At 37.3% G+C, this 12,828-nt stretch overlaps 1 protein-coding gene across 3 annotated transcripts; it reads left to right on the top strand.

Moving 5' to 3' along the window:
* The first annotated feature begins 13 nt into the window (after positions 1 to 13).
* gnpat (glyceronephosphate O-acyltransferase) lies at positions 14 to 12,326 on the top strand. 3 transcript variants are annotated; one of them, XM_032586185.1, is made up of 17 exons: positions 14 to 169; positions 1,394 to 1,585; positions 1,780 to 1,956; positions 2,020 to 2,149; positions 2,259 to 2,386; positions 2,466 to 2,541; positions 2,826 to 2,977; positions 3,741 to 3,871; positions 4,502 to 4,740; positions 5,701 to 5,799; positions 5,901 to 6,056; positions 6,346 to 6,425; positions 6,518 to 6,658; positions 7,519 to 7,618; positions 7,704 to 7,797; positions 8,891 to 8,955; positions 9,042 to 12,325. In XM_032586185.1, the coding sequence occupies exons 1-17, from the start codon at positions 146 to 148 to the stop codon at positions 9,083 to 9,085; spliced, it is 2,028 nt and encodes a 675-aa protein (XP_032442076.1). In that variant the 5' UTR covers positions 14 to 145; the 3' UTR covers positions 9,086 to 12,325. The 3 variants fall into 3 exon arrangements, with proteins under 3 accessions (XP_032442076.1, XP_032442075.1, XP_032442077.1); XM_032586184.1 differs by having other exon boundaries at positions 5,889 to 6,056; XM_032586186.1 differs by having other exon boundaries at positions 157 to 238; positions 5,889 to 6,056; positions 9,042 to 12,326.
* The last annotated feature ends 502 nt before the right edge of the window (positions 12,327 to 12,828 follow it).

Here is a 12,828-nt window from a genome sequence, read left to right as displayed (position 1 = left end):
AACGTCATTTTCCACTATGCTCACGCCCATGTGAAGCTCTGCAGCTGCTATTAGTGTCAAAAAGTGTTAAACAGAAAGACAAGACAACAACATATTAACCCGAAAACATTTCTACTGAATGCAGCCGGTTGGTTCGTAACACAAAATGGCGTCCAAAGCGGTTTATTCGGTATGCGTGTTGTGCTTGTTGAGCTAGCTGTGCCCTCTGTTTCTGAACACCTTGTATTTCATTCAAACGGTGAATTATTGCATTTTTACCTTTACATTGCTGCTTTATAGGTTTGACTGAGAGAAACACGGAGCTGTGAGGGTTTTATTTACTCGGAATTTAAAAACTGATATTATGCTTTAGATAATGTTATTAAACGAGCAACGCCCGTGTTCCCAGTGTCTGTTGTTGCTAATTTCGACGAAAACATCCATGTATCCGTATCTTTATTTGTGTTTTCTATTCATTTGTATTTTTAGGACCTTAGTCGATTTAATTATCTTTAATCGAGTAGGCAATCTGGATATTTTACTTTGGATAAATATTAGGTTTTACTATAAAAAATGTAAAATCATTTGCTATTTTTGCTCTGTTGATTCTGCACATAATTAAGTTAATGCTAACAAATTTATGCTGAATTCACAAGTGAAAACCAGTTCTATAAGAATTCAGATTTGACCAGGATTGTGTACTTAAACTTTGAAATTAAGAACGTTTACAACATTTTTATAACATAAAATTAATTTATTTTAATGTACTATAAAGCAGTTTGAAAAGTTGTGATCCAAAGCAAAATACACTTTAAAAAAGTAGCATAATTTCTAGCGGTAGGCTTTTATATTAGCTGTAAATATTAGCGAGGGTTGTAATTTACAATTATTTTAACAATCGGTTATTCTGACGAATAATCAATTAATTGATTAATCACCACTACATATACTGCAGACTTTTCTTTTTAATGACTTTTGTCTTTTTATATAAGAAATAGATTACAAAATGCAAATAAACAAATTATTTCATTCATTTTTAAAAATAAAATAAAGATTTTATTGCCTAAAATGCAATAACAGCATTCCTTTGGAGAATTTGAATGGCGCCAGAGGAGTTTTCAGTAAAACATACTTACAGATAAGGTGTTTTCATTCTTAGGGCAATATTTATATGTATTTTATACAGTTTTAGATTAATTAGTGCTATGCTATTTTGTTCAGCAAATGGCCTTTTTTGAGTGCATATTACATTATATTCCAGTTATTGATTAATCGATCACTCACTTAGTTAACGATTATTTTGATTAATCGTTTCGAACCTAATATCATTATCAGCTGAGCATGCTCAGTTAGTATGATCTAAATGTTATTTTTAGGGAATGCCAAGTAATTGAGTTTTTCATTATTTTAACAGCATAGAGATCCGATGCTGAAGAAGAGAGATGACTTTGAGGACATCCTGGAGGAGAGGAGGAACACCAGCGACCTGAGATATGCCCTCAGGTGTTACACTCCCGCTCTCTATAAAGGACTGACTCCTTGCACAGCCAGCGAACTGAAAACCATGGTGCTGCAGTCTGACCAGCTGCTTTATGTCATCAATCAGGTGAAGTCAGGATTGCAACAATAATGTCCAGAATCACAGCATTACTCCACATTTCATGTGTGTGTGGATGTGCCCTCTATTACGTTCAATATGGAGGCATTGCTGTTTCCAAGCTAAAAGATGTCATGGCGGCAGATATTGTCTTTGAACTAACAAGGAATGCCTTTCTCAGATTTTTGTGATTTCTCTTTTAGGTTTCCAAGGAGACGGGCACGGCCACAGATGAGATCCAGTCGGAGGCGGAGGCCATCTTGGAGGAGATGGCTCACCGCTTGCAGCTTAGCACAATCCGCTTCTTTGCTTTCACGCTCAGTAAAATCTTTAAAACTCTGTTCAGGAGCATCTGTGTAAACGAGGAGGGCATCCAGAGAGTGAGTAGACCCATCAGGGAGACGCAGAATGAGGAAACATGACTAACTTTGATCCGTTCTCAGCTGCAACAGACCATCCAGGAACAGCCGGTGGTTCTTCTACCGAGTCACCGCAGCTACATGGACTTTCTGCTCATGTCCTACATCCTCTACACCTATGATTTAGCTCTACCAGTCATTGCTGCTGGCATGGGTGAGTCCATATTTCCTTTCAGTCGGTGTCGACTGATAAAAAATGCTTGTATCATGATAAATTTGTCAGCCGAATCGTCCAGCTCCAACTTTCTAGAGTTTCTCTGCAGACTTCATGGGAATGAAGATCGTCGGGGAGATGCTGCGAATGTCCGGAGCTTTCTTTATTCGGAGATCGTTTGGTGGAGACAAACTTTACTGGACTGTTTTCTCCGAGTACGTCAAGATCATGCTGAAGGTGAAAAGGCTTCACACACACTCAGGAAATCTTTGTTAAACTTTTTCTGCATTTTTCTAAACTGTTTTTCTAATTCCAGAATGGCTTTGCACCTGTTGAGTTTTTTCTGGAGGGCACAAGAAGCAGAACAGCCAAATCCCTGACTCCAAAGTTAGGTAAATTATGCTGCAGGAGGTTAATAAAACTCCTATGTCTGTTTTGTAATCTATATTTTAGTTTATTTTGTCCCTGCTGTGGAATGTAAAATAAGATCACAAGATATTATTAATAACAGTAGTAAATTATATCAGATAATTGTGAATTGAAACAATCTGTTTCATATTATATTTATCTCCAACGTGGTGCTGTAAATGTTTGAAAGCGTACCTTGAAACGTGGTTGAGTTTATGTGTGGGGTAAAGAGTATGAGTCCAGGTGAGATGATTTTGTCGGGTTCCAGGTCTGCTGAACATCGTGATGGATCCCTTCCTGAAGGGGGAAGTGTTCGACATCAGCCTGGTGCCGGTCAGCATCAGCTACGAGCGGATCCTGGAGGAGGCGCTCTACGCCAGAGAGCTGCTGGGCGTCCCGAAGCCCAAAGAGTCCACTTCTGTGAGTCCTGATCACCAAACCTCATCAGTGCTTTATCACTACTTAAAGTTATTTCTAAAAGTAACCTATTATGCTTCCTTGAACAGGTTCAGATAGGTCTCCGGCCTGTACAAAACATGTTCATAATTTTTTTTGGTACAAAACCATTCTTAGATATTGAGATAGTTCTTTTTCATAAGTTTGTCTTGGGAGATGTCAGAAAAAAGTCAAATTTACCATTATAAACGGTCTAAAATTTTAAAAACGGCAGACCAAAAGTGCCAGAACTCAGCTTGTGTTGCTAGGTAACGGCCCTGGGCTGGCTGAGGTTGCTAGGTAACGGTGGAATGCCCGTAGAATGTGACTTAAAAAACCTCTATCAGTTCCACAAGCAGGAAATTTAAGCAGCAAGTGAACATAACAAAAAGTACAGTGTAGAAAAAAACTAACTAGAAATAACATTTGAAAAAAAAAAATATAAAAGCTAATAATATTGTATCATTATCCAAAACACACTTTTGGGTAAGTGTGTTTGTTAATCTGTTATTCAGGAGGTTTTTGAAATGACTCATTTTCCAGACACCATAAAAACATAAACTTATTGCCAAAACATTGCTAGGTGTCTTTTTAAAGTGCTTGGATTGTTTTTAGAAGCATTGAAGTATAAGAAGATATAAAATGTGAGTTTTGTATGACATGTCTTCCTGGACTGGACTCTTTTCCAGTTTTTCTGGATCTAAATGTGTTTCTCTAGAACTGAAGCTCCTCTGTTTGCTTCCTGCAGGGTTTGTTTAAAGCCAGGAAGATCCTGAGTGAAAACTACGGCAGCATCCACGTCTACTTCGGCCAGCCGGTTTCTGCCAGGAGTCTGGCTGAGGGCAGAGTGGACCGCTCCCAGTTCAACCTGACACCGCGGTACCGGCATTCATTCATTCATTTGTTTCATTCGTTCATTTGTTCAGTCATTTTACCTTCTTTTCTCCCTTTTTATCCTTCCTTCTTTCCTACTTTGTGACTTTCTTCCTTTTCATTCTTTCTTCTTTCCATCTTTCATCCTTCCTCCTTTCCTTTTGTTTTTCCTTCCTATCTTCTTTCATTCATTTTACTTTCCATTCTTCCTTTCATCCATCATTTTAACTTGTCATTCCTTTCTTTTTATCCTTCATTCCTACCTTCTTGCTTTCCTTCTTCCTTTGCTTCTTTCCTTTGTTATTTCATTCTTTCTTTATTTATTTTATTCCTTTCTTTCTTCCGTCTCTCCTTCCCTCCTTGCTTTCATTTTTGCTTCTTTCCTTCCTTCCTTCTTTCATTCTTTATTTCCTTCCTTTCTTCCTACGTTCCTTCCATTCCTCCCTCTTTTTTTCTTTCTTGTTTTTACACAACTCATATTTAAACTTTGTTTAAAGTTTATCTTTGAACTTTAAGGAACTCCATGTTCTGACATTATATTCAGTAATAATCACCGATCAATACTGAGAATATCTTTGGTTATTGATCACCTTCAGGTAAACCTGACTCAGCTGTTTGTTTGTGGGGTTTTTTCAGGCACATCCCCAGGAAGCCCTCAGAGGGAATCCAGGACTTTGTGAACGACTCGGCCTTCAGGCTGGTCCGGTCCCAGGAGGAGAACATGGTTCTGAAGCCCTGGGTCCTTCTGGCCGCCCTGCTGCTCCAGAACCAGGCTGCTGGGAACAAACTGGGAGTACTGGTGGAAGACCTGACTGAACAAGCCGTCTGGCTCCGGGATCTGTCCCGCCAGTTTGGAGCTTTCCTTCACTGGCCCGGTACGGTACCGGTCCAGTTACTAAGGCAGCACAGCAACAATAACAATAATATTAATAATAAAACATTTTATTTATAAAAGATGCTGTACAAGAGAAAAGATTAAAAATAACAAGCAGTCAGAGAAATAGACATTTTTAGTGGAGGTGGAGAAAAAATAGATTATACAGAGCAGTGTTTCTCAAAGTGGGGGTCGAGGGCCTTGAGGGGGCCGCCATGGCAGGCTAACGGGGCCCCAGAAAGTTGGAGGGAAGATGATAAAAAAGTAAAAATAATAATAAAAAATGAACCCAATACATTTTTTATCATAACATCTAAACTGTTTTTACAACAGCTTAGTACGGGTACTGTAGATGTTTTTTTATTTTTTTTTTAAAAAAGGAAGAGTAACTTTCTGGCAAAAAACTCAGAAATTTTGAGATTAATCTAATAGCTCCTGGAAAAATTGAGTAGTCAAAAACTTGCTAGAAGTTTGGAGAAATGTCCGAGTTTCAAACTTTGAACATTTTCAACTTTTGAAACTCAGAAAAAGAAATTCTAGAAAATTTCTGAAATTAGTCTCAAACTTTCTGAGGTTTTTTTTGTAGAAATTTAATCTTTTTCTATCTACAATGACTAATGTACAAATACACATTTTGTAAAATCATAATTTTTTGTCAGAAACAGTAAAAGCTCTGGTATCTAACTTTCAATTTATAATTCTGAACTCTTTTGTGTTGGTTTGTGAAGTCTTAGTAAAATCCAAAGAAAGGGTTTGAATGCTTTAGCAAGGCACAGCATTTTGCTTTTAATAATTCTTTCCTCTGCAAAATGTTAATAACAGTTATTTTTCTTAGGAGGCTACATTCTTTTCAACTTGCACCTAAAACTTCAGTTTTTCTTTCAGTTTCTTCTTGTTGTTTTTTAAGGTCGTACAGCTGATGCAGTTTAATGAGATCGTTTCTGCTCCTCTTCCTCTCCAGACCACATTCCTCCCTCCAGAGTCGTTTCCTCCAGCCTTTCCCTCCATCGCAGCCTGGTGAGGGTCTCTGAGGGGAGAGTGCAGCTGAACTTGGAGCCAGGTTTCACTTTATTTCATGGAGACTTTTTGAGGTTCAAAGCTCTGACGGAAAGTCATAAAATCAAACAGAAGTGTTTTTTTCTGAAACAGGAAGTGGATCAGGGTTTCCTCCGCCTGCGATGACGCCGGAGGAAGAGCTCTTGAGCAAGGCAGTGGTGGTGCTCTCCTGCGCCTCCTACAGGAACCAGGTACTGCACGTCTTCATCCGGGCCGCGCTGCTGGCCTCCGCCATCCACTCTGTCGCCGGCAGCAGGAAACGTGAGGATGACTCTTCTTCTGCTCTCAGCCTTTTGCAGTTGCTAGCTACTAGTAGCATCCAGCTGTTAGCCACTAGCAGTTAGTACTACTAGCTACTAGCTCCTTGCTACTAGTAGCTTCTAACCACTAGTCGTTAGTAGCTTCTTGCCACTGCAGTTAGTACTACTAGCTACTAGAAGTTGGTACTACTACTGGCTAGTAGCTACTAGCTATTAGCATAGATCCGTACATATTTTATTCTTTCAATAAATGTTAGAAGCCTGTTCTTTATTTCTGTCCTGTTTTCCAGAGGAGATCTTCAACACCTTCAGCTTCTTGAGGAACATGTTTTCTAACGAGTTCATCCTTCGTCCCGGAGCCGAAGTTCAGGTGAGGAGATCTGAAACCGAGCGAACGTTTCACCGACCAGACGTTTTAAATGTTTTTATATTTACTGTTGTTGATGTCCGCCTGTTTCCCAGGACTTTGAAGAAGCTTGCTACCTGCTGGTGAAAAGCGCAGTTCTCCAGGTTCACCAGCAGGAGGTGCTGGTCACAGACAGGGGCCACCGGACGCTGGCGTTCCTCACCAGCATTCTGGATCCGTTTGTGCAGGGATATCAGGTGAGCTTAGCTGGGATCAGGTATTATTATTATTACTGTTTGGTGACCCGTATATCAATATTTATGGTGTGATTCTATCTCTCTTTTTAAATTTTTTTTTCAAATATTTATCCAAACATGGTCTAATCCTTCCTTCCAATCCTTCCCTCCTATTCATCCTTCCTTTATTCCTTTTTATCCTTTCTTCCTTTCTTTCTTCCAAAACTGCCTTCACTCCTTTCTTACTATTATTTCTTCCTTTATTTCGCTTGTTCCTTTATTCCTTCTTTCTTTCCTATCCTTATTCTGATCCATCCTTTCTTTCGTTCTATCCTTCCTTACTATTGTTCGTTCCTATTCTTCCTTCTTTTCTTTCCATCATCCTTTCTTCATACTTGTTCTTCCTTCCATTCCTTTCTGTCCTTTCTTCTTTCAGTCATTCATCGCTTCCCTTTCCTCTCTTTTTTTCTTCCTTCCTCTCCGTCCACTAGAGGGCACTGTTGATGCGACATCAGTCTCCAACCATTTCCATCCATTAAAACATCAGAATTTCAAGCATTCAGTTTAATAATAGTTTGATTTTCAGTGTCTCTGCTCCTGCAGTAGCATGGAGCTTCGTCCACCAGTAAAACCAGTTCATACTGGAGACAGGAAGTTTGTCTCCAGTCCCTCCTGAGGTTTCTTTCACATCATGTTCTGTCCTTTCACACTCGGCTCTCCCTCCACTCTGGAGTTTTCCCAGTAGTGAAAAAGCTTGTTGCACGGTTGGCGTCCTGCTGAGTGATGCTGCATGAGGAAGCCGGCGCAGTTTGAGCTGATGTGTGAAAATGGTTTTAATAGTCGGGTTGTTTTTTATTTTATTTTTTAATTATTTCTCCCAGATGGTGTGCAGGTTCCTCTGTGAGGAGGCGACGGAGAGTCTGACTGAGAAACAATTTGTTCCTGCTGTCCGGAAGTTCTTCATCAAACACCTTCTAACAGGTTTTTTAAAAACATTTTTTAGTTACATTATTTCTAGCAACATAAAAATGTTATTTATTTATTTTTGTATGTCTGCATCATCCAGGAGGGTTAAAATATGTCGAGGTTCTGTCGTCGGACCTCCAGAAAAACGCTCTGGCAGCTTTACTGAGACTCGGAGCCGTGCAGAAACTCAGAGGGTAAGTTGGCTTTTATTCTTCCTCGTTGGTGTTTTTGGATAAACTAAATACCCGACGGTTCAATTTCGGGGTTTACAGTGTTTAGTCAGTTCTTGGTTAAATAACTTATAATAAAAGTTTTTAAAAGGACTGGTGCAGCTGACTTATGATCATAAGAAGAAACTGGGAAACTGGTATTGTTACTGTACATTGGACCAAAAAAAGGATTTTAGATTATTTTAACATTATTATTATTTAAATTAATATTTATGTTATTATACTTAATTATATTATTGAATTTTTTATTTACCTAATTTTTATTATTAATTATATGTTTTATTTTAAATGTTAATATGTATGTATTTACTTTATTTTTTATGTTATGTTATACTTAATGTTTTATAAAAAATTTTACTATAATGTTTTTTTCTATTTATTTTTTTTAATAATTTTTATTTTATTATTAATATTTATTCATTTTATTTTATTATTACTATAGATAAGGATATTTTATTGTGCAAAATAATACACATTTCTTTTTATTATTTTTTATTTATATTTTTATTATTAATCTTATTTTTATTATATTTTATTATACTTAATTTTATTAATTTTTACCATAATTGTTTATGTACTTTTATTATAATTATTATTCATTTATTTAATTTTTTTTAATTATTACTGATAAGATATTGGCTCCTTTGTATTGTGCGAAATAAAACACACTGCCTTGAAAAATGATGCATTTTTACCAAATTATAGCCACGCTTCACTTCATAAAGAGAAAATACGAAAACGGAACAAATGATGTAATTATTCATTAATAATGAGTTGGGGGCGTGGCCAGCAGACGCTCATTTGCATTAAAGTGACGGCACCCTAAAGCAGCTCAATCTGAAAGGAACTCAAAATAAGCAGAACAGAACAGATTAAAACCTTGTTATCTAAAAATTATTTTGTGCAAAATATGTAATAAACATGTTTTGTGGACCTTTCCTAATAAAGTTCACCTTTAAATCAGTCATTTCACTCGTCATTCATCTAAAAGTCTTTGCGTCTTGAGTTTTGGGCCGTAGTGAGAATAACTGGAGGCGTTGCTGTTTGTTTCCTCCAGAGGAGCAAATGAGGGAACTCTGAAGGTCAACACGGTGATGGTGAACTCCCTGGAAGACACTCTGGGTGGGAAACAAGATTTTTTATTTCTCATCGAGAATTTAAACAATAAAATAAATAACATTTTCATGGAGATTTATTTTGTTTTGTAGGAGGAAAGCTGCCGACTCAGAAGCCGCTCGCTGCTCGACTCTAATCCGGAGACGCCGTCCATCGAAGCAGACGATCGGTGCAAAGCGGCGGGTTCGCGTCTCTGAACGAAGCGACCCGATTGGCCGGTTGAACGGGCCGGGCCAGCCGCTTTCCTGGCGCCGGAACAAAAGAGTCGCATCAGAACGCGACTGCAGCTGGTTTGTTTTTCTCTTCTCGTGTTTTCCAGGCTTTCAAAGATGCTTTTTATAAACCCGCATTAACGGCGGATTAACGAGGTCTGAAAAGGTTCAACAGAGGTCGTCTGAGTTCACTCAGTTCTATTCTTCCTTATGCTTTTTATACAAACGCTCTCACCCTCTCAGTGGCTTTTAGTTGTCATTTGGAGCCACTTATGGACCTACTAATGCAGTGTGGTGTGGACCTTTACCTCTGACAGATTTACTTTGTCTGTTATTGAACAGCTTCATTCAGAAGTTTGCAGACAGTCATCATTTAACCTTTTAGGGTGGAACAACAAAACTATTAAAAACAGTGATTTTTAGTATGATTTGGCTCCATAACTCCAGATTTATGATTTATTTCCTCTAACTCTGACAGGTTTGGTTGAAGCTTTCTTCACTTGACTTGGTTAAATTTTAATTCTGTCAGAGTGGGGAAACTCCCGTTGGTTTGAGGATAGTTCACACGCTTTGATTTAGATCGAGGTTTCCCAGAAGCTTAACGTTTGCCAAATTCATCCAATTTTAAACTGGTTTCCTTGTGTTTCAGGTCATTTTTCTTGTTCGTTTCAATTGGTTATCTTGTTGTTCCACCCTGATTAAACAATAAAGCTGTTTAAGTAACTCAAAAATCCAACATTCATGCCTACGACTGCATATCTGACCAGAGCTGTATTAATTTAACTTTTGTCACCCTTATTTACTCTCACACTTTAATAAAGTAGAGTTTTCTATATTTAAAAAACAGAACAAAACTGTATTTTTATTCAAACTGAGTCTGATTTCCCATCCACTTTGAGGCCTTTTCCCAGAGTGACAGAAATTCAGCCATGTTTGTTTACACAGTGGAGATGTTGCTACAAAATTAATGTCAGGTTCAACGTTCGCCAAATGTTACATGAACCTCACCAAAGATGTTTGTTTGAGTTTTTTGTTTGTTAGGATTCATTTTTCATACTTGGTTTTGAGTTGTAGGACTATTTTGTTTTGCTACAGGGTGGAAACGGGGAGAAAACATGAACATTTACGGTGAAATTTATAAAAATGTCACTGAAGCAGGGAGCTATTATTAAATTAGAATCAAACTTGATTTTTTAAAACATTTTTCTGTATTAATGTTAATTATTTCGGGGGTTACTTATTCGTTGAATGCTTCATAAAACATCAGATTCAGTTATTTCTCAAAATAATCTGAGCTGCTTTGTTGGCTGGTTAAATATTTTACCTTTGAGGCAAAACAAGGCGAAACTCACCAGTTATAACAATTTGTTCAGATTTCTGCTGCAGGAGTTTAAAGCCTCATACTTTGTAAGATAAATGTGGAACATTTTTGTGCCGCATATTTAATAATCCGTTAACCATCTTGGGATAAATGTTCAAATATCCATGAACAGTCATTGTCCTCCCAAGATCCCAAGAAAATAAGTCCAACTTCTCTCCCATGTCAGCTGCTTTAAGGGCTTAGGATGCTGAGGTGAGTGAACCTTCATCGGTGCAGACAGAGCGTCTGCATGGCATGATATTAAGTGGTTACTGGGTAATTACTGCATTTTCTTAACTTCTGAAGCAGTAAATATGGCATTTGAGTTGGAATGCTGCAGAATTGCAGTCTGGATTAGTTAGATATGAAACTGCATGTTACAGTATAAAATATGGTGTTTAAGAAATAATGCTGGAGCATTGTTTACGTAAAGCAGCTTGTGATAAAACACTACATGAATGCAAAGCAAATGTAACAAAGTGGAGGTGCTTTTAAAACTTTATCAATTCATAGAGAAATTATTGCAAAGTTGTAAATGATGTAAAGTTCAAGTTTAAAACTTGTGGGGATGTAAATCTGAAGTTCCCAAAATTAGTTGGTCTGGTTTGTTTTTGTTTCCAAAAACCAGCTTTTGATTCATGCAACAAACAGTGAAAGGAAAATACCTTAAATATCACCATTTATGCTGAACTATAAACAGAACCTGAAAAATATGAGAAACTGCATTATTATTTTTATTATATTGAAGGAAGTGAGTCCTAATACTTGTCCTGTTAATTTTGCAATAATTTGAAAGATATGGGTGCTTTGTTTTTTGTTTTGCTTTTTTTCTTTCTTTCTTTTTTACGATGACTTTAGGGTCATTGTAGATGGAAAAAAAAGTAGAAATTTCTGCCAGAAAAACTCAGAAATTTTTAGACTAATCTCAGAAATTATCTAGAAAAAACAAGAAATAATCTGCGCTGGAAAAGTTCAAAATTTGCCAGAAAATATTTTTATTATTATTTAAAAAGTCTAAGAAGTCACAATCTTTCTAGAAATAAACTCAGAAATTTTGAGATTATTCTTACACATTTTCTGGAAAAAGAACTTGGAAATTTATGAATTTCAAAATTAGTTTGTTTCAAAATTTTTGGCTTTTGAATGTCAGAAATTTTTATGTTTTTCTAGAAAATTTCTGAGATTAATCTCAAAATTTCAGATCTTTTTTCTAACAAATTTTCAACTTTTCAGAAATGTCCAAGTTTTTCTAATTTCTGACACTAAACTCAGATTTTCTGAGTTTTTCACCTGAAATTGACTCCTTTCTTCTTTCTAGAATGGCCCTAATTTGCTGTTGTAGTTTTTTGTTTTTTTACATATTTGCCAGGAAGAATATATTTTTAAATTAATCTGTTACCTTTTGGTTGCATTTATTCAGTTGAAAAGTATTTCTGGAAGCTAAATATTTCCTATTTGAGTGTTAATGGAAGCAAATAAAATGTTTTTCTGAACTTTAAATAAGCAGGAAGGAAAGAATGTCCAGAATGGCTCCAGCTTTAAAACTAGATAAGAGTTTTGTTGTTTTCTGTTCTTGTTTTCATCGATCTTAACCTGAAAACCCTGCAGGAAGTGAACTCAGTCAGCAAAGCAGCAAAATATAATCTATACATGAACAGCCAAAGTTCAGATCTGCCATATTTGTGTGTTTTTGTTTAAGTTTTATCCTGTGTGTGTTCGATGTTTGCATTAACTGTGTTAAACTCTGAGGCTGATGGGCTGAACAGCTTGTAATAAAGTGTTTTAAATAAAGAGACAGTCCTCAGCGTGTCTTTAATTCTACACTAACTGGGTTGTGTGGTGAGGATTGTTTGATCGTCACTAATGTGACTCCGTCGCTGCGAAACGTTCGGCCTGTTTGATCCGCCGCTCTCTTGTGGTTCAGAAAGCCTCTTTGATCGTAACTGATTAAAACATGAAGCCTGTGTTTGATCATGATTAAATCTTAGCTTAATCATCTTCAAGCTCCTCCGGTGGTTTTCTGTCTTTATGCTGACTGTTGGCGACATTGTGAAGTGCGGTTTTGGTGAGGCTGGTTTAAGCAGCTCTTACTATCTTACTGAACATGTTTGGGACCTTCTCGCAGGCATCGGTTTCAGTCCAAACATGACTCGCTCTGAGCGGCCTTACAGCTCCCGTTAAAGCTCATGTTCACGTATATCTCCGGCTGTTTGGGGGATTAAGTCGCTGCAGATCTTAGGAGTCAGAGCTCCTTGAAACAGGACAAGGATTTTATTTGCATACGGCAGCAGAGACGTTAATAAGGGA

This window comes from Xiphophorus hellerii, chromosome 15 (assembly GCF_003331165.1).
Source record: "Xiphophorus hellerii strain 12219 chromosome 15, Xiphophorus_hellerii-4.1, whole genome shotgun sequence".
NCBI lineage: Eukaryota > Metazoa > Chordata > Actinopteri > Cyprinodontiformes > Poeciliidae > Xiphophorus > Xiphophorus hellerii.
This window is presented reverse-complemented; position numbering and strand designations above follow the sequence as displayed.